The sequence below is a fragment of the Pseudoliparis swirei genome, chromosome 9 (assembly GCF_029220125.1).
Source record: "Pseudoliparis swirei isolate HS2019 ecotype Mariana Trench chromosome 9, NWPU_hadal_v1, whole genome shotgun sequence".
NCBI lineage: Eukaryota > Metazoa > Chordata > Actinopteri > Perciformes > Liparidae > Pseudoliparis > Pseudoliparis swirei.
In genome coordinates this window covers 22,562,948-22,583,115 of record NC_079396.1, presented here as the reverse complement: position 1 = coordinate 22,583,115, position 20,168 = coordinate 22,562,948, and the positions used below count along the sequence as shown (strand labels likewise).

General features: G+C 44.7%; 2 protein-coding genes across 3 annotated transcripts in view; one reads left to right on the top strand and one right to left on the bottom strand.

Moving 5' to 3' along the window:
• Positions 1-12,290, top strand: part of col2a1a (collagen, type II, alpha 1a) — a 28,083-nt gene extending 15,793 nt beyond the window's left edge. For both annotated transcript variants that reach the window (XM_056422293.1, XM_056422292.1), the window contains 24 exons: positions 68-121; positions 975-1,019; positions 1,308-1,406; positions 1,991-2,098; positions 2,206-2,259; positions 2,353-2,406; positions 2,512-2,565; positions 4,510-4,563; positions 4,654-4,761; positions 4,888-4,941; positions 5,360-5,413; positions 5,835-5,996; positions 6,165-6,272; positions 6,559-6,666; positions 6,751-6,804; positions 6,917-7,024; positions 7,127-7,180; positions 7,912-8,019; positions 8,100-8,153; positions 8,714-8,821; positions 8,918-9,206; positions 9,798-9,985; positions 10,087-10,329; positions 10,763-12,290. In XM_056422293.1, the coding sequence (XP_056278268.1) occupies positions 68-121; positions 975-1,019; positions 1,308-1,406; positions 1,991-2,098; positions 2,206-2,259; positions 2,353-2,406; positions 2,512-2,565; positions 4,510-4,563; positions 4,654-4,761; positions 4,888-4,941; positions 5,360-5,413; positions 5,835-5,996; positions 6,165-6,272; positions 6,559-6,666; positions 6,751-6,804; positions 6,917-7,024; positions 7,127-7,180; positions 7,912-8,019; positions 8,100-8,153; positions 8,714-8,821; positions 8,918-9,206; positions 9,798-9,985; positions 10,087-10,329; positions 10,763-10,909 (2,469 nt within the window). In that variant the 3' untranslated portion in view covers positions 10,910-12,290. The remainder of the gene's footprint in view (positions 1-67; positions 122-974; positions 1,020-1,307; positions 1,407-1,990; positions 2,099-2,205; positions 2,260-2,352; positions 2,407-2,511; positions 2,566-4,509; positions 4,564-4,653; positions 4,762-4,887; positions 4,942-5,359; positions 5,414-5,834; positions 5,997-6,164; positions 6,273-6,558; positions 6,667-6,750; positions 6,805-6,916; positions 7,025-7,126; positions 7,181-7,911; positions 8,020-8,099; positions 8,154-8,713; positions 8,822-8,917; positions 9,207-9,797; positions 9,986-10,086; positions 10,330-10,762) is intronic.
• Positions 12,291-13,715: 1,425 nt separating this feature from the next.
• The window catches only part of aaas (achalasia, adrenocortical insufficiency, alacrimia), a 9,484-nt gene continuing 3,031 nt past the window's right edge, over positions 13,716-20,168 (bottom strand). The window contains exons 5-17 of the mRNA XM_056424045.1: positions 19,609-19,700; positions 19,451-19,497; positions 18,896-18,994; positions 18,634-18,777; positions 16,731-16,851; positions 16,507-16,631; positions 16,156-16,216; positions 15,973-16,063; positions 15,696-15,789; positions 15,101-15,168; positions 14,929-15,010; positions 14,733-14,817; positions 13,716-13,945 (exon numbers count right to left, since the gene is read on the bottom strand). Of these exons, the coding sequence (XP_056280020.1) occupies positions 13,790-13,945; positions 14,733-14,817; positions 14,929-15,010; positions 15,101-15,168; positions 15,696-15,789; positions 15,973-16,063; positions 16,156-16,216; positions 16,507-16,631; positions 16,731-16,851; positions 18,634-18,777; positions 18,896-18,994; positions 19,451-19,497; positions 19,609-19,700 (1,265 nt within the window). The 3' untranslated portion in view covers positions 13,716-13,789. The remainder of the gene's footprint in view (positions 13,946-14,732; positions 14,818-14,928; positions 15,011-15,100; positions 15,169-15,695; positions 15,790-15,972; positions 16,064-16,155; positions 16,217-16,506; positions 16,632-16,730; positions 16,852-18,633; positions 18,778-18,895; positions 18,995-19,450; positions 19,498-19,608; positions 19,701-20,168) is intronic.

Here is a 20,168-nt window from a genome sequence, read left to right as displayed (position 1 = left end):
ATGACGACGTCGACAGACTTGGGTCTGTATGTATGGACATCATGTAACGAATATCTTTCTTGAACAGGGTCTGCCTGGACCCTCTGGGGCCCCGGGAGAGGGAGGAAAACCCGGAGACCAAGTGAGTGACACTCACTGGCAAAACCTGCTGCTTTGTCAATGATGGCCGACAACCCTGATAATAATATATATATAATATAAACTGTTCCTCGACCCTGTGGAGCACCACCTGCATGTCAAATGACGGTCTTTCTGAAAATAACAGCATATGTGGCAATGAAGGCAGTGAAAAGACTGTCAAAAATCAATATTTATATAAGAAAATCACTTCGCTGATGCTTAATGCGACACTCATAAATCTTTTTGTTTTTAAACTTTCACATTACACTTTGAGTTAAAATGACTAAACCACCCAGCAAACGTACATTGGGAATCAAATATTCTCCTCGTAGTTCAACGTCAAAGTCGAGTTAAAATCAAAGTCTCTATTCTCAGTTTTTATATTATTCCATTTCATATTTCTAGATGTCTATTTTTATCATTGTATGTAATTTAGTCTCATTATTTGCTACATGCCTGCTTTGCTTTTGTGATTTATGTGAAGTGGCTACTGTCACAAATAATATTTAAAATATTCTATCGATGGAAAGACAACAACTAATAGATCAGATTAGATTAGATATGCTTTATTCATCCCCAGGGGGACATTCCTTTAACTGTTACTGTGTTAGGGTTTCGGACTTGTTGCATCTCTTTTCAAATGAATCCATAACTACATTACTCAAGCTGAAAATGAAATGTGTTATTTGTTGATAATAAGGATCGTTCTATAGTACCGTTCTGTAAAAGCCTCTTTGAGCTCAGGATTAAAGACTTATAAAATGAATTGTTGTATTTTGACTGAGACTAACAGAATAAATTTTACGACTCACATGTTCAGATGTAACGGGAATAAATCTCTTTTCTCTGTGCAGGGTATTTCTGGAGAGGGCGGAGTTCCCGGTGCTGTTGGACCCAGAGTGAGTCTCCATGTTAAAGCTTCAAGTCTTCATTGGCAATGATTTCGAAACAAAGACACACACACACACACACACACACATAGCAATGTATGACTTTAATGCGCTGCAAAGTAATGCATATCACAACATTGTTGTTTTCATGAATGTGGACCTTGATTTGATCATTTTGGTCCCACATCTGATTCAACAAGCACTCCTTTCATCACACAGCTGAGCATCTGCATACCATCTGTTGTACTTGTACCTCGTGGTTATTCAAAGTCTCCTTGTCTCCTTGTCTCCTAACAGGGGGAGCGTGGTTTCCCTGGTGAGAGGGGTGGTGCTGGAGCTCAGGGTCTTCAGGGACCTCGTGGAATTCCCGGAACATCTGGATCTGACGGACCCAAGGTCAGCGGCTGAATCTGAGTCGACTAGATTTATGTTTGTGCTTCAGGATAAATACATATAAAAAAATGTGCAACTGTTTAATTAAGGTGGACTTCTTGCCCTAGCAAGGAATTCCCTTAATGTCCCTGAAGGACACACGCTAGGCTAGCTGCTCCCCCCTGTTTCCAGTCTTTATGCTCAGCTAAGCTAACTGTCTGGCCGCGGCTTGACGTTTATCGTACAGACATAAGAGACCTTCTCATTTAACTCTCAGCAGGAGGAGAAAATAAGCATATTTTTACAAAATGCCAAACCATTCCTTGAAATAATTTAAGAAATCAGCTTTGACGATCTTTCCTGTCGAAGAATTTCTCCGTGGACACGTTGGACCTGCAGCTTTGGTCGACTTCTCCTTTTCTGAGACGTGTCGACATCTCTCAGATGAATGAGAGAAACTATATATGTTAGCGGCTTTTTTTTAACGATCTTTACATATTTATTTTTCAGGAAAAAGAGTAGCATCATGTCCACACTTAGCTAGTTCATAGGAAACTAGCAGACATGAACACATTTGACTTAATAGTTCTCTCCTGATTGTAACTCAGGGAGCCATTGGACCTTCTGGCTCTGCTGGATCCCAGGGCCCCCCCGGCCTGCAGGGTATGCCTGGAGAGAGAGGAACTGGTGGAATCACAGGAGCCAAGGGAGACCGAGTGAGTGGTCTTCACATTGGACTTATTGATTGAGTCAAATGGTACATTTGATAATGCTAATGTCACGACCGGACCGTTAACATGCGGCTTTCCTCTCCGCCCAACAGGGTGACAACGGACAGAAAGGCCCCGAGGGAGCTTCTGGAAAGGACGGAGGAAGAGTGAGTTCACAGCGATGTCGTCACACACAAGTATCCAACCGCAGCCCGACTCTATGATCTATAACCGGTAACCGTGCTCTCTCCCACCCTCAGGGTTTGAGCGGTCCCATCGGCCCTCCTGGCCCATCTGGACCCAACGGCGCCAAGGTGAGAATAACGGGGCCACCCGTCGGATCGTCAACGGGAGACGTTATCGATCGAGTCGACACATTTGGGTTTGGTTGGGCTGACTGTTGGTTCTCTCCTCTCCAGGGTGAAACTGGAATCGCTGGCCCTAATGGTGCTACTGGTGTCCGTGGTGCTCCTGTAAGTCCCTCTTTTTGTCATGTGTAATGATAATAATAATACGCTTTATTCATATGAATTATCTGTTTCATTTATCTAGAGCTTTTTAAGGTACTCAGTGACACTTTACATGTTGCAGTAAAACACCGTAGACACAGCTACGGGGAGCAGTTCAGTGTGAAGCGTCTTGCTCAAGGACACATCAACCAGGGCGGGGATCGAACCCCCGGATTGAAAGACGTACACTACCGTTCAAAAGTTTGGGGTCATCCAGACAATTTTGGGTCCTCCATGAAAACTCACTTTTATTTATCAAATGAATTGAAAATTGAATAGAACATATAGTCAAGACATTGACAAGGTTAGAAATAATGATTCATATTTGAAGTATTAATTTTGTTCTTCAAACTTCAAGATCAAAGGAAGGCCAGTTGTATAGCTTATATCACCAGCATAACTGTTTTCAGCTGTGCTAACATAATTGCACAAGGGTTTTCTAATCAGATATTAGTCTTCTAAGGCGATTAGCAAACACAATGTACCATTAGAACACTGGAGTGATAGTTGATGGAAATGGGCCTCTATACACCTATGGAGATATTTCATTAGAAACCAGACGTTTCCACCTAGAATAGTCATTTACCACATTAACAATGTATAGTGTGTATTTTTGATTAATGTTATCTTTATTGAAAAAACAGTGCTTTTCTTTGAAAAATAAAGACATTTCTAAGTGACCCCAAACTTTTGAACGGTAGTGTACTTGCTGACCACCGACCCTCAGTCGCCCCCACATATTGCACCTTTTAAAAAGCAGAAGGCATTTGAAAGACATGGAGGATGATATCCAAACGCATTCGTGTTCTTATTGTCCAACACGCCTGTGACCTGGGGGTGTATTTGTGTTTTTAGGGGTTTGATTTGACGTTTGACAAACTAAAACGTGGTTTTTTTTGTGGAAGTGATTTAATAGCTGAGAGTTTGCAGCTCTCATCTCTTCAGGCAGGTTTCCCCACAGTCTCAGAGAGGCTCCATCACCTTTACGTGTTATCTGGTCCTCGGGTCAACGAGGAACGACACATACGATAACGGATCTGATAGATAACGCGGCGTAGCAGAAAGGGAAAACAGAGGACAGTGGGTGGAGCCTAAACGTTTATAAATCAGCACACCTGTGAGCAGGAAAGAAGGCGGGCAAACAAACAATTAGGAAAACAGCATGGTGAGCAGAGAGAGGAGCGAGAGGCCCGAAGCAGGGAAGAAAAACGTCTCAGTTAAGAATCAGCCTCCGTCAACCATTCGTAAATCTTCCAGTCGGTAAAGACCAAAAATAACGGGAGCAGCTTGGGAACGGAACCCGCTGAGCGGTGACTAACTCCTGGGTTTGGAAGCTATATTTTATTTACTTAACGTGTGCAGAGATATTTTTTGTTGGCTCCAGACTCCTTTTGAGTCTTGTTTTCCGTGAAAGGACGGCGTCTGGAATACATTCAAACGCTTGTGTGGACTGGGCCTGGTATCTTTTGAACCCGAAGAATCCTAAAAAATGTAATATAACTGTCTGAACTGTATTCCGGGATGTGTTTTGTGTTTCGATTTTTGGAGTGGAGGAACTAGCTAGCCAGATAAACCCCTCATGGCATAACTAAAATAACGGGTGAAAGGGATCCTGTACGCGACAGTGGGGCTCGGCTTGGTATGCAATAATAAAGATGAAGATCAATTCTAAAAGCAACAGGAAGCGTGCACATGATGATAATAAGACAAGGATTGGAAGTACCACTGTGGGGAGAATCTTGTTTACCTATTTTATCATTCATCCCCCCCACCCACATGTTGTTACTCATTTACATTTAATACGATTTTACATGTGTCGTCTTTTAAAAAAACGCTGAACATGGTGTCAAAGAATAATAATAAAAACAGCATCAGCGTCTGACCCCGAGCTCTTCTGCCCTCGTGCAGGGCGACCGTGGAGAGGTCGGTCCTCATGGGCCCGCCGGCTTTGCTGGACCTCCTGTAAGTACCGTCCACGACGTGTGAGAAGAAAACAACTGAAGGATGATTTTTTTTTAAATATAATAATAATATTACTGTTGTGTTATCCAGGGTTTGGATGGTCAGCCCGGTGTGAAGGGAGAGCTCGGAGAGTCTGGACAGAAGGGAGAAGGTGGTTCTCTTGGACCTCAGGGGCCATCTGGGGCACCCGGACCTGTGGTGGGTATTTTCTCATCTTTATTAAATAAATAAACAAATAAAGTCCAGGAAGCTGATCTACGTGTCTCCGGATCTTTTGACCGTCTTGTAACAAGGACATGAGTAATAGTTGTTTTTCTTTTTCAGGGACCCACCGGGGTAACTGGATCTAAAGGAGCACGTGGTGGTCAGGGTGCTGCCGTAAGTAACTCCCATGTTTATGTAATCGCTTGAAGAATCCGTCTCAAGATACTCCAACTGAATGCAGATTAATAGAATTATTGATTGACGAAGGCTAAGATAAGGAGTGTCGAGCTAAAAAACAATGGTGCGCACCACACAGCGCCACTTTGTTTATTTATCTTTGGTTTACTGTCTTAAAGCCACAGACTGATTTATATTATATGTGTATGTATTTGGATGTATTGAACACCAAAAGTAATATAAAAGTGAAATAAATGGTCTGGTACATGAGAAAAGTCAAATGGCAAAGATGGTGCTCAAATCTACCTAAAAATCCCCTGATAGTTATTGAAGACGACGATAACGGATAAACTTCACAGGTCAACAGGTCGGGTATGTTTATGTTTACTGAACTCTGTTTTTCTCTTGGAAAAAGGGTGCTACTGGTTTCCCTGGTGCCGCTGGCCGAGTTGGATCTCCTGGCCCCAACGTGAGTGTTTCATCAATAACTCAATCTCAATCCACTCAGTGGACCGAGAGTGATGTGCACACTTGTTCTGAGTGTGTTTTATGCTATATATACTGATATATATATATATTTATATATAAATAAATATATATATATATTTATACATATGTATATTTATATTTATATATATACATATATATATGTATATATATACATATTTCTATATATATATATTTTTATGTATACATATTTATATATATATATATATTTGCATATATATAATATCTAATATATATATCTACTGTATATATATATATTTATATTTACATATATATTTATATATACATATTTCTATATATTTAAATATTTCTATATATATAAATATATATATATATATATATACATACACACGCACTGAAACCTACTCTCTTCCCCACGACAGGGCAACCCGGGCTCTGCCGGCCCCGCTGGCTCCGCCGGTAAAGACGGCCCAAAGGGCGCCCGTGGCGACGCCGGCCTCACGGGAAGACACGGAGACGTCGGTCTGCGCGGAGCTGCGGGCTCACAGGGAGAGAAGGGAGAGTCCGGAGAGGACGGGCCACCTGTGAGTTTTGTTTTTAATGAACCTCACCAGAAAGCAGATGAAGTGCGAGAGAACGTTCAGGAAGCTGCACCTCAGGGACCCAGAAGATGTTCCGCACGCTTCGGATTCAGCCGGGGGAAACGGAGAACCCTTCAGGACCCGTGTGTCTTCTCTTCCCCGACTCTGTAGGGTGTCGACGGGCCTTCAGGTCCGTCGGGTCTGGGCGGATCTCGCGGTATTGTTGGCCTGCCCGGTCAGCGTGGAGAGAGAGGTTTCGCTGGTCTCCCTGGACCTTCTGTGAGTGTTTTCGTTCCAGATCCTTATGTTTTTGCCTTTAAAAAAAAAATATATATATATATAGTTGCTGTTTAATATGTTTTAATATCCACTCAATTTAGTCTGATGAACCTGAATCTTTCTGTACCTCTGCCTTCCATTCAAAGGCTGATTATTTTTCGTTATCCTTGTACCTCCATGTTTATTTTCACATATTAATCAGTGAATAGACACAAAATACTGAAGATTAGCCGATTATTCCGTCGAAGGAGCTTCTGGAATCTAAAGATGCCCCCTCTGTGTGTAGGGAGAGCCTGGTAAACAAGGATCCTCTGGATCCTCTGGTGACCGTGGACCTCCTGGGCCCGTGGGACCCCCTGGACTTTCTGGGCCTTCTGGAGAGACCGGCAGAGAGGTACACAAGACCTACACAATAGCAATAACAACAACATGGTCGCGTTAAGTATATCGTTTTTAAAAAGATGTCTCTTTATCTCAGGGTACCGGTGGAGCCGATGGACCTCCTGGTCGAGACGGAGCTCTCGGAGTCAAGGTGAGAGACGTGGCCCTCGGATGAAACTCCAGCGCAGGACACAGTGAGACGAACGTCTAGCAGGTCCGTCAGTGTGCAGGAGCCGAGTCATCGCCTTGTGCTCCTCCTGTAGGGAGAGCGAGGAAACACCGGTCCCGCCGGCGCCCCCGGAGCTCGCGGCGCCCCCGGATCCACCGGACCCGTCGGACCCCTCGGCAAGCAGGGAGACAGAGGAGAGGGCGTGAGTGACACACGGCGTCCTGCGGGCACCGCGAGGCACAGCGGCACAGCGTCCGGCACGGATCCACATGTTTGACCCCGCACTGTTGATCCCTTTGTCCAGGGCGCTCAAGGACCTGCAGGACCTTCTGGACCCAGCGGCGCCAGAGGGATGGCTGTGAGTAGCAACATCTCTGACGGCAGCAATTACTGTTGGAGAGGCCCTCACATTTGTCCACTGCAAATATATATATATAATTAGTTTTATTCGTTTGGACATATTGACATAAAACAAATACAAACATGTCAGACATAAACATAAAAATATATATACACCCATATATACAAATATACATACAGAACATATATATATATATATACATATACATACACATGCACACACAAAACAGGACACAATGATATATATATACATATATATATATATATATACATATATATATATATGTATGTGTATCCATATACATACATACATACCTATGCACCCACATACATATATACATAAAAACACACATACGTACGCCAAAAAACAAAACAAAAACAACAAAAAGAAAACAAAAAAAGAAAAGCAACCCCCTTAATTATCTTTTACTTGTAAATGTGTAAACACCACCCTGCATCTATATTTGCATTTCCTGAAAACACAATCCGGCCCTGAATATTGCTCCGAGCACACAGCTGTTCTCATTAGCAGGCCCTCACCTCGAGGCCCTGTGGCACGGGGCCCCCTGGTGTTCAAATGTAGGAAGTGCATGTCCCAATTCACCTGCTGGTTCCCTCAAAGATATGAGAAAGCATAAAAACGATGATGTTTTTAGTGGATTTAGCTCAGAGTGCTCCACATCAGGCCGGCGTTCATTTTAAATACAACGTTTCAACCCTTTACTCCAGGGACCCCAAGGACCACGTGGGGACAAGGGAGAGAGCGGCGAGACTGGAGAGAGGGGACAGAAGGGCCACCGCGGCTTCACCGGTCTGCAGGGTCTTCCCGGACCCCCGGTGAGTCATCCAAAACGGAAACAGGTCATCCCTTCAGCCCTTTGTGCCCCGTCCGCTCTAACCCGTCCTCGTCCCTTCAGGGTTCTGCTGGCGACTCCGGAGCCGCCGGACCGGCCGGATCCAGCGGAGCGAAGGTGAGAAAGCAAATGAGGAGAAAGAGAAGGAAAAAACATTTCTTCCATTTTGCAATCCTGCAGCTTTTAACACGTCAGATACGTGGCGGTAATACGGAGGAGGGCGCACGGGTTAGTCTGTTTAAATAAAAAAAATACTCCAATCACCTGACGAAGACGGGCACAGGAAATGACCACGTGCTTTAGAGAAGACATGAGAGCTCAACAAAATGACACGTTTTCTATCAACAATTACAATTTATTTTCATTTACAAAATGATAGGAGCGAAAAATGCCATAGAATAAACGCGGGAGGAGGAGGAGGAGGAGGCGGGGGGCGAAATTCTCACAAGAACTCAAATAAATGTCAGATATCAAAACACATTTGGGGGGGAATTGATGCCAGAGAGTCATTTTTATTCTTAAATACGTGTGTCTCCAGCAGAAAGGGGCCCTTGTTCTCATCCAGGGCCAAAGGGGAGGAGCTAGAGCACCACTAGGGGCCGACCTGTGCACGTGCCGTCGTGTAAAGTTCTGTTTCAGCGCCCGCCGTCCTTCCCTGACACTCGCTGTTCCTACAGGGACCATCTGGACCATCCGGACCTGCTGGCAAAGACGGATCAAACGGTCAGCTCGGCCCCATCGGACCCCCCGGCCCTCGTGGACGTTCTGGAGAAAGTGGCCAATCTGTATGTAACATGTCCTAAACATAATTTAAGCTTTTTTTTTCTCAACGCGGTTTCTCTCCACCTGAATGCTCAGCTGATCCATTTGTCTGCCAACAGGGTCCTCCTGGTAACGCCGGGCCCCCTGGCCCACCCGGTCCTCCCGGCCCGGGCATCGACATGTCGGCCTTCGCCGGTCTGGGTCAGATGGAGAAGTCCCCCGATCCTCTCAGGTACATGAGGGCCGACGAGGCCTCCGGCTCCCTGAGGCAGCACGACGTGGAGGTGGACTCCACGCTGAAGACGCTCAACAGCCAGATCGAGAACCTGCGCAGCCCCGACGGCAGCCAGAAGAACCCGGCTCGCACCTGCAGGGACCTGAAACTGTGCCACCCCGAGTGGAAGAGCGGTGAGTCGCAAAGGATGAAGAAGTCGAGCGACAGTTTACATTCAGCTCATTCATATAAATGACGGATTTTTTTTTACAAACACATTAAAAAGTACCGCGTTCAGTTTGGCATCGCAGAGGAAGGAGCCGCTTTTCTGATGGGGAGCTGAGTATTTGTGAATAATGACGGCTGGCACCACCTGCGGCAATCAGACAGACAGCTTGTGCTATCTTGGGCGTGTGAATGATTCCATGCATGAAGAAGGTCATTTTGAAGGTCATTTTGAAGGTCATTTTTTTTCGTACTAGTGGCAGGAAAAAAAACAAGACAGGAATTACATTACTACTGTGAGCAAGATCTGCCTCCCTCTCATCTTTAATAAAACACAGATCCTCCAGATGTCCAAACCTCGAGACGCTGATATGAGCTTTTTTTTCTCGTTCTGGTACCCTTCAAAAAAGGGGGCGGGTCCAATGCTGCTGTCAGATAATTTGGCTATTTTCTATCTTCATTCTTAGAGCATTCAACAGGCTGAACATCTATTTCTCGAATTTTATTTTTATTTTTAAAAGGAGTCACTCCGTATTAACCCACGTTTCCCATCTCTCCAGGTAACTACTGGGTGGACCCCAACATCGGCAGCATCGCCGATGCCATCAAGGTCTTCTGCAACATGGAGAGCGGAGAGACCTGCGTCTCCCCGAGCATCGCCGAGGTACCGAGGAAGAACTGGTGGACCAGCAAGGGCAAGGACCGCAAACACGTCTGGTTCGGAGAGACCATGAACGGAGGATTCCACGTGAGTGCACTTTAAACGATGCGACGCTTCGGGTGATGTCCGTGAAACCGATCTATTTATAACGCCCTCGAACGCACGCTAACGCATCCGTCCGCCTGCAGTTCGACTACGCCGAAGACGGCCCCATCGCCAACGCCGCCAGTGTCCAGCTGACCTTCTTGAGGCTTCTGTCCACCTCGGCGTCCCAGAACCTCACGTACCACTGCAAGAACAGCGTGGCCTACCTGGACCAGGCCACGGGGAACCTGAAGAAGGCCCTGAAGCTGCAGGGCTACAACGACGTGGAGCTCCGCGCGGAGGGCACCAGTCGCTTCACGTACACCGTGTTGGAGGACGGCTGCAAGGTGAGCCAGGGGGAACGTCCTCTTTCTGGAGTGTTTGTTACCTTCGCATTGAAAATGCGGAAGGTTATGTCTTGATCGCCGTGTATTTATTCATTTATTTGTATGCGTGTAACTCGCATAACTCAAAAAGTATTAAACCGAATCGCATGACATTTGGTGGGATGATTGGTTATTATCCGGGGACCATTTGATTAGATTTTGGGATCGATCGGGTCAAAGGTCAAGGTCAAGGTAATGAAAAGGTCAAAATCTTATTTTCACCATAGCGCGGTCAATTTCTATCCAATTGCCAACATGTTCATAATTCAATGCCCAATCTTGTGATATGCGAAGGTATGCGCTCTACCGAGTGCCCGTTCTAGTTTCTGTATGTATGAGTGAGCTGGTCTTATAAAGACTGCCGTTAACACGTCGCTGTACTCTCGACCAACAGAAACACACTGACCGGTGGGGCAAGACCGTCTTTGCGTACAAAACACAGAAGACCTCCCGTCTGCCAATCGTGGACATTGCTCCCATGGACATCGGAGGAGCGGATCAGGAGTTCGGAGTGGAAGTCGGCGCGGTCTGCTTCTTGTAGAATGGAATATCACGATGGCCCCCCTAACCCTCGAAGAAAAGAAGAAGAAAAAACCACCGGAAAATAAACAAACTCAACCATGAAACATGACACACAAACACACACACGCGTCCACAATAAAGAAGACGGGAAATTTATAGGAAAAAAATGAAGAAATTGATACTTTTTTTTACTTCCTCTCACAACGAAGTGCTCTCCAAAGTCGTACTCCCTGGACGTCAGCACCCCCTGGAGGGCATCGGCAATATCTGTACACCACACCGGCGTTCTCTGTCGACCCCTGCCCCCTGAGATCCAGTCGTGTTCCCCAAACCCCCCCCCCCCCCTTCATCCCCCACCCACGGCCCACAAGTTGACGGGAATGAGTCAGAGCCGGGAGGAAGAGGGACCGAGCGAACAAGTTATGGAGAACAGAAACATGACTTGATGTCACTTATTTATTGTCTAACCTGAGTGGGCAGAGTTGAGGTCGGACTGGACGGGTTTACTTTGTAAGACAAGCCCCCCTTTCCACTACAGAACAGCCGCACAGCCTCTGTCCCAGTCCTGCTCCACCTCCCTCCAAATACACCACAAATACGGCATTTTGAATCAGTGTAGACCAAAAGAAATATCCTCAGTAAAACTCTAACCCATGGTGAGCAGGAGTAAGAAAACCCCTTTACTGTGTATTATAAATCCTTTGGTTTCATTGTTGTAAAAATCTGTGTTTATAAACAACCAGATGGTTTTTATATATATTTCCACATTATTGTGTGTACATGTGTCTTTTATGCACGCCAAACACTTTTTTGGGGGGAAAGTGAGGTTACATTTGGGATGTGTGTGTGTTTCAACGTCCCCGTACCCGTCAGAGGAAAGGACCAGATCTCATCCCTCAAAAAGGAGAGAAGAGAAAATTTTTGTTTTTTTTAAATCAGTTGAGGGAATTTTTTTTTCAAATGTCTTTTTATTGACGTCATCCAGATTGTTTAAAGCTACCTCACGCTGAAAAACAAAGTGAAAATGTCGAGTTTAAATCTGAGCTGATCAAAATAAAATTGCTTTCAGTTGAATCTGGGGCTGTACGGCCATCTTTGCTTTGCTCTCTCTCTCTCTTCAGAAGGTGCTATGAGTTCTGGAATTCAGCCCCCCCCCCCCCCCCAAACCCCAATACCCACTTGCCTCACACCACACACTCACACTCCGCCCTGGACGAGGGGTGCAGTCGGGATAAGACGGGGGAGACGGGATACACCAGGGTGGGTTGTCTCTGTGTGTGTGTGAGGGCGTGTACATTTTTTGAATTTAATTTTATGAGGATCATTTTTTGTTTTTATTTTGTCACACTTCGAATTTATGTAAATTGGAGAGAAAAAAATAAAATAAAAAGAAAACCGAATTAAGAACAAAGTACGTCTTCTTTAATCAGAACGATTCATGTGGGCTTCAATATTTTGTTAAATTTTTTTTAATCCTTTGTGACTTGACTGAGTGCAGAGGCTGTGTTTGTGTGTGTGTGTGTTTGTGTGTGTGTGTGTGAAAGTTAAAGACAGTGTCGCAAGTGTGTATTTTCATATAAGAGACTCTCATAACAACAGGAACAAAAGTTCTGTACTAGTTCTGCAGGGTCCGGGTGGGCCGGGCGTAGACGGCTCCTGTTTGGTCTGAAACAATCGGCATCAATAAAGAACATTTTCTGGACTGGAATAAAGTACTTAGTAGAGTAATGATGCATCCGGAGTCTTGTTCTGTGGTAACAAAAGCCTGACTTAAGCCTTCACGGCAACATATTCTTATTCCAACTATTACGTGACATAAACGTAAAATTTCATACACGTGCAGATTGAAAATTACAACATAAAAATAAATTGAAAAAGATGCTTAATAATCTGTTTGTGAAAAATTGGCGATGCAAAGTATTACTGGAAAGAAAACAGACTTTTGAGATTAAAAAGGCAACTCGACTGATTTTACACATCAACGTGTGTTTATAAGCAGTGGAGAGTACACAAACAAGACAAGTTGTATTCCTTTTGAGGATCCAGAAAGAGCCGCGTGAAATAAACAATAATAAACTGACTCGATAGAGAGCAGATGACTCAATGTTTTGAACACTTTTTATTTTATTTTGAAATTAGAGGGTTTGGAGTTAGAAAAGAGTGATCTGACCAGAGCTATGTAGCTGAGGCTTCGTCAGCTTCTAGACCCGAGAACTGTTGGCGGTAGAGTTGCATTGTGGGTAATGTAGTTGCCCAAGTTTTGACAAAGAAGAATGAGTAAAAAAAGAAAACTCTACCAAATCCATACATCATTCTTAATAAATTGTCACTGTTTTAGCAGTTAAATACTACAAATAATGTTATGCTGATGGGGTAATTAATTATACAATATATGACGTTGATTGGAGTGCAACATTGGAAAGCTACACAAATGTTGCTCCTATAAGATTTCATCTGTTTTTCCTCCAAGATATTTGAGTTGATTCAAGACCACAAGTAATTATTTCCCTGAAGTAGCTTCTACATTTCATATGCGCATTGCATTGTGGGATAATTGAGCACATTTAGAGTATATTTTCTGCTTTGTGAACACACTACAGACTAAAAACCCACATATAGAAATGATCTGGACAATGTGGATACCTGTGGCTCTGCTGCATCAATATTGATAGTTACAACTTTCTTTTACAAAGTTATATGAAATACTTAAATCTGCGGAATAGTCTTTTAACTTTGAGTGTAAATGTTTCAGCTTTCTCACAACGGTGTCTATTTGGTTTGAATTGAATAAACAATATGTGTGCAAATAAGTCTGACTTCAGCAGTAACTTTACACATTTATTGATAATCCATGATCACAAAAATGACTTGTGAGAGTGTGTTGCCGGGGGAGGGTCGGTCACGAGAAGAGCTCTGTGAAGAGCGACTGATCGGCAAAGTCTGCGGGACGCTCTTGAGGCCGCGGCAGAGACGGACTACCGCTGAGGCCCAGGTGTGGGACGCCGGCAGCCAGGAAGTAGAAAGGCACGTGGGTAATCCTTCCACTGGACCAACACTGAGAGCAGAGACGGACGTTACGTAAGAGTGCAGAGGGAGGAGCCAGACGGTCATCAGGAGTTCTGCGGGCTACAAGTTCAGTTTGAGACTTTTTATTACAACATAGAACGTGACTTAGTACCCGTATCGAGGTAAACTAGGAGGGATGTAATTTCCTCAATTTACTATAATATAATCAGGGTTCATACACATGCTGACCAATGAGTTCATGACCTTTACATGACTTTAAACCAACTTTCCATGACCAAACACTATGTGAAATTTCGGTGTGTACACAAGTTTACCTTAAATGACTGAATGAGAGACAATAGTTTGATTAAAAGAATATAGTTATATGAATGTTTTTTTTATTAAATCAAACTGTGTAAATGAACATATGAATATAACACATTTCCAGGACTTTTCCATTTAAAAAAAAATTTAATATCTTTTTTTCACTGACTTTTCCAAGCCTGGTAATAACCATTTTGAAATTCCATGACTTTTCCATGACCGTACGAACCCTCATAAGATATATTTTTTCCCTTCCTAGCTCCTTACTTCAGGACAAAAACATTAAAAAAACAATACAGCTTTTAGTTTTAAAGTGTGAAATGTATCCCGACAGCCCAATGTCAAATACATAAACATTGTCAGATCTAACTAACTAAGGCAAGGGAAAATATTTAGTAAATTATAGTTTATTTAAAACTTATTCAGGGCTTTTTAAGACATCTCAGGACCGGCATGAACTCTTTGAATGGCCGACTAAAATATAATATGATTTTCTTTAGGGTAAAACTGACCACAGTGAGCAGAGCTCCGTGCTGGAAGTTTGGGTGGAACTGCATCATCCTCGGCTCGGCGCCGGGATCCCCTTGGACAAAACCACTGGAACAGAGAAACGCACAAAACATTCAGTACTTGTCGTACTATCCTGGGAAATGCGATAATGTTGAGCTCTGCTGAAGCTCCACACATACGAGACCCAGAAGCACAAACCAAGGTAAGAGCTCAAAAATGGGGTTGGTTCTCGTCTTGAACACGGCTATGATAGCAGGCCGGTCCGCTGCACGTGGATCACCTGAGAGAAGACGAGATGAAAAGGATGAGAGACGAGTTATTACTGAATGGGTTCAGCGGGGTGAACGGGGAAAAAAAAAGTGAGACGAACCCTGGAGAAGCACCGCCAGCCTCTCTCCCGTCGGGTCCCAGGACAGAGAGTGGATCTCTCCACCAACACTGGCAGACACATGAGACGGTGAGCGACTCGGAGCAGCTGTGGTGTTACAGGCTGATATGAAGTCCAGCAGCACTGGATACGGCCAGCCTGCTGGTTGCTGCTCATCAACACGGAAGGTTATGTTTTGATCGCCGTGGATTTATTTATTTGTATGCGTGTTACTCGCATAACTCAGAAAGTATTAAACCGAATCGCATGAAATTTGGTGGGATGATTGGTTATTATCCGCGGACCATTTGGTTAGATTTTGGTATTGATCAGGTCAAAGGTCAAGGTCATGAAAAGGTCAACATCTTCTTTTTACCATAGCGCGGTCAATTTCTATCCAATTGGCATGCAACTAATGCCAAAATGTTCATAAATCAATGCCCAATCTTTTGATATGCGAAGGTATGCGCTCTACCGAGTGCCCGTTCTAGTTGTAATGAATGCATTTCTTTGATTCTGAACAAGGTGCTTGAAAACGTCTTCACTTTTTGGGCCCCGTGTTCAGCTGCGCTTTTAGTAGTTTGGCTAAAATACGTACATGATGTCTCCGTCGGCTGTGTTAAAGGTCGTCTCCGAGAGGTCAGCCACCACTGCTGCTGCCTGCGGCCCTTTAGATGTGCATGTAGGTACGCCTGTTGAACAACAACAACAACATACTGGTCAACTTAATCAAGTTATCATAATCACATCCCATATCTATTCACCTTTTCATCCGACTTGACAAGAAAACCATTCACGCTGCACATCAAGTACCGACGCGGCTCGACGCTCTGCCGCACAGCTCGTTGCTTTATGCACGGAGTGAGACGGATCACCTGGTGTAACGCCGAAGGTCAGGACGTAGATGACCATCTCTCCCTGGACGGTGAAGAGAAGTCGGCGCCCATCTGGACTCCAACAGCCCGACTACAACCACAACCGCAAAACAGCATTCTTGTTTTAGAAATACGGACAAACGGATTTCTCGGTGACGTTGGAACGCGGTGACGAGAGTTCACCTGGCAGCGGCCTTTCACACACGGCCAGCGCTCACAGGTCCACATCCTCGTCTCCCAAACCCTGAGGGAAGACATTTGGACTCATCCATGTGTCAAAACTAAAACGTTATGTCCACTCATGAAATCATAACACCAGCTAAACTCCAGACACTAATCCCTTTCGTGTTCATAAATATTCATGATAGGCATGTGGGCTTCTATTATAATACCGTAATTGGCGATTGTCTCGGGTTCACACGCGACAGAGAAGATTTGACACATGTTCACTGGCAGCTTTACATATATTTCTAATTAAACGTGCTGTAGTAGCTCTACAGAGGAAGGTCGATGATGAAAGACGCCGTGTCTGACCTGAACAGGGCCGACGGCGTGGAGGCCAGGACATGGCTGCTGTCAGGGGACCAGGAGAGGAAGGTGACCCCGCCTCCCCCAACGCGCTGAAGAGGCACGCAGCTTTCCGAAGCGACATCCCACACCTGGAGGACAGTGAGGCGAAGGAAGGTGCGGCGGTCACGGCGGGAATCGCTTTCTTTCAACTTGAATTAGACGTCAAGGGCGGAGAGGTCGCCTCGTACCATCATGGCGGTGTCCATGGGCGAGGCCGACGCGAGGAGCGATCCGCTTGGAGACCAGGCGATGGACGTGACGGGAGAGTGACCGGGACGAGACAGAACTTGAGCACAACTCGACGAAGGCCTGGATGGGGCGAGAGGATGAAGAGCAGACGAAGAAAAGACATTTAAGACCTTGTTAGGGCTCGATCACACCAGACGCGACTTTTAAAAACAATTTTGGGTTCAATATTTTTTTTTTTAAAAGAAAGGAAAGAGTACGGCGAACACCACCATCTATTCCATGAGTTGTGTCTCGATGGCGAGGCTTTCAGCTGCACTTCCGACTGAGCAGAAGTCAGTTTGAGTCGTGTTTAGATTTAGAATTATAAAGATCTTCGTAATTAAATACCGCTAATATAATATATAATATGAGGTTCTCCTCGGGAAAACAGGAAGGAAAGCCCGCCTCCTGCTTGATTCGATTGGCTGCATTGGCCGAGTGTGACATTGATGAGCGGCGCGCCTCCGCGCCTCGCGATTAAAGTTGAGAATATTTCAACTTTTAACCGCGCCTGAAAAACGCAAGAAACCCGCCGCGTGGCGTTTAAAAGGCGCGTCTGAAAGTCGCGCCGTGCCAGAGGGAATCGATGGTTTTGCGGGCGACGCGTTTTTGAGAGGCGCGTCTGGTGTGATCGAGCCCTTGTTACAGCGTGAGACTAATGGAGGTGAAGCGGATCACTATTTGGATTTTGTAATCACGGTTTTGAATCAGTCGGGTCGGCAGAATAAAAAAGGAGCAAATAAATCCTTTGGAAATCAAGCCCAATTGTGTTTAAGTGTAAGAAAAATCAATAAAAATAAATAAAAAAAGCTGTGGCAAACATTTTGTTGAGCTGGATACTCATTATAAATAACAACACTTTTATGATTTTAGAAGCGTTAGTGGAATCACCAGATCTAAAAAGCTGACGTTCGGCTATAAATGAGGCTAGTTTCCAACTTGTAATTTGATTGTGTGCTCATACTAATACTCCAAAAGTCTTTCGTCGTATTTACCGATGCATTTTATACCGCAAAACAAAACATGAAAATCTCCTCAGCTTGTGTTCACCCCGGATCTTGTTTCAGGCTTCCAACTCAAAAAGCTGAGTCATGTTACTCATGCCGGGTTCCTGCAGCACTCTATAACAACAATTCGGAGTTATACAATCAGGGAATTATCATGACCTGGATCCAGATAAGTGTCAGTAAATTGATGACTGGATTAACCAATTAGAAACTAATACAGTGATGGTGATCACTAAAAAACTACTATAAGCATTTTACAGCCTCCTGCATGCAGAATCCACGTTCGCTCTAGCTTGTAGTTACCGTCTCATTGAAAATGCGGAAGGTAATGTTTTGATCGCCGTGTATTTGTATGCGTGTTATTCGCATAAGTCAAAAAGTATTAAACCGAATCGCATGAAATTTGGTGGGATGATTGGTTATTATCCGGGGACCATTTGATTAGATTTTGGGATTGATCGGGTCAAAGGTCAAGGTCACGAAAAGGTCACCATGTTCTTGAATCACATGTAATTTGGTGGGATGATTGGTTATTATCCGGGGACCATTTGATTCGATTTTGGGATTGATCGGTTTAAAGGTCAAGGTCATGAAAAGGTCAACATCTTCTTTTTACCATAGCACGGTCAATTTTTATCCAATTGGCATGCGACTAATGCCAAAACCAAAATGTTCATAATTCAATGCCCAATCTTGTGATATGCGAAGGTATGCGCTCTACCGAGTGCCCGTTCTAGTTTAAAGAAGTTTTACAACTCAAAACATTCAGCAACCACATGCAAACAACAACAACCGTAGAACCATCCAGGGATTTGAAGACTTCTCAAGCCCTGCCGTTACCCTGGAGTTGACGTACCTGGTGGACAGTGAGCAGGGGTCCACGTGCCAGACCAGTAAACAGTTTTGACAAGCGACGGCGAGGGCGGACGCACACATCGGCTTCCACTGCACGGCTGCAACACTCCTCTGCAGACGGTGCTTCAGCGTGGGGGTGGTGGCGCTGAGAAACACATGTTTCGAAAGAAGGCCGTGGAAATAACACCGCCGCGGAACGACGGAGGGATTAAAAGGACAACGCCGTCGTGTAACGAGAGGAACTCGCGGCCGAGTGGCGATACCTTTTGGGGTTGTAGATCTTGATGGAGTCGTCGAGCAGGGCGACAGCAAATTTATCTGCATGGGGATGCCAGGCAAAGGCTCGCACCACGCAGTCAGACCTGGTCACGCAAGAGGGATTAAAGTGGATTTAAGTGAACAATCTCATAATATTTTTCTGTTTCCAAGTGCTTAAAAACACTACTTATGGATATACAAAAATCCCACAGTTTTTTTAGTGGCTGGTTTTAATCAAACAACAGTTAAAACATCTAAGATAGTCAGTTCACTTTCATTCAAGACAATCAAACAGCAGATCCTCACATTTGGGGAACACTGAATTTATGATTTAGATAATAAATTGATTGTCAGAATTGTTACAGATCAATTTTCCATTGATCGACAAAAGATGAATCGACTAATTGTTGCAGCCATTGCTCTCCCGGTGAACTAATTTATACTAAACCGTCAGGCCTTCATCAACTTGCTCATCACCAGTTTATCATCGTCAACAATATCTTCAATCATTTGACCTTTGACAGCAAAAATAAACTTCAGATCCCGAAGTTGGCACATACCAGTTCAGCACTTGAGAAAACTCAGCAAGCATGTTCTCGCTGCTCATCTATGGAAGAAAGGACTACACGGTAATACCCATTTGAATACGTCGCAAAAAACATGTGGTAATTAAGAGTATTGCTTTAAAAAACACATTTAACCAGCGGGCACAACTTACTGTGAGATGAGGGAACAGGGAGCCGTGAAAGGAAGATAACCATCGGAGCAACGCCAGTGTAAAGCCAGAACTCACTGAAAGCCATTTAGGCACTATGAGAACACACGACACAGGAGAGTTAATGTACGAACACATCAAAGTATAAGATCAGGAACAGGCACGTGCACAGATAGAGCCCTAGTGGTGCTCAAGCACCAGCCCCTTTGCCCTGGATGAGTAAAGTGCCCTTTTTGCTGGAGACAATTTTTTTTTATTCATCCGTATTTCAGAATAAACGTGACTCTTTCTGTCATCAAGTCCCCCCAAATGTGTTTTAATATCCGACGGGGCATTTATTTGAGTTCTTGTGAGAATTTCGCCTAGACCCGCTCTCGCGAGCCCCCCCCCCCTCCTCCTCTCCCTCCCCCCGCCGCACCCCTCCCTCCTCTTCCACTTCCTCCTCCGCGCAGTGCTCCTCGCGCCACCGAACGGCTGCACCTCCTTCTCCTCTGACCCGCAGCACCAGACACACCTGACGGTGTTTGTCCCCTGACGTTGTTTTGTGATAAATCAACCACAAC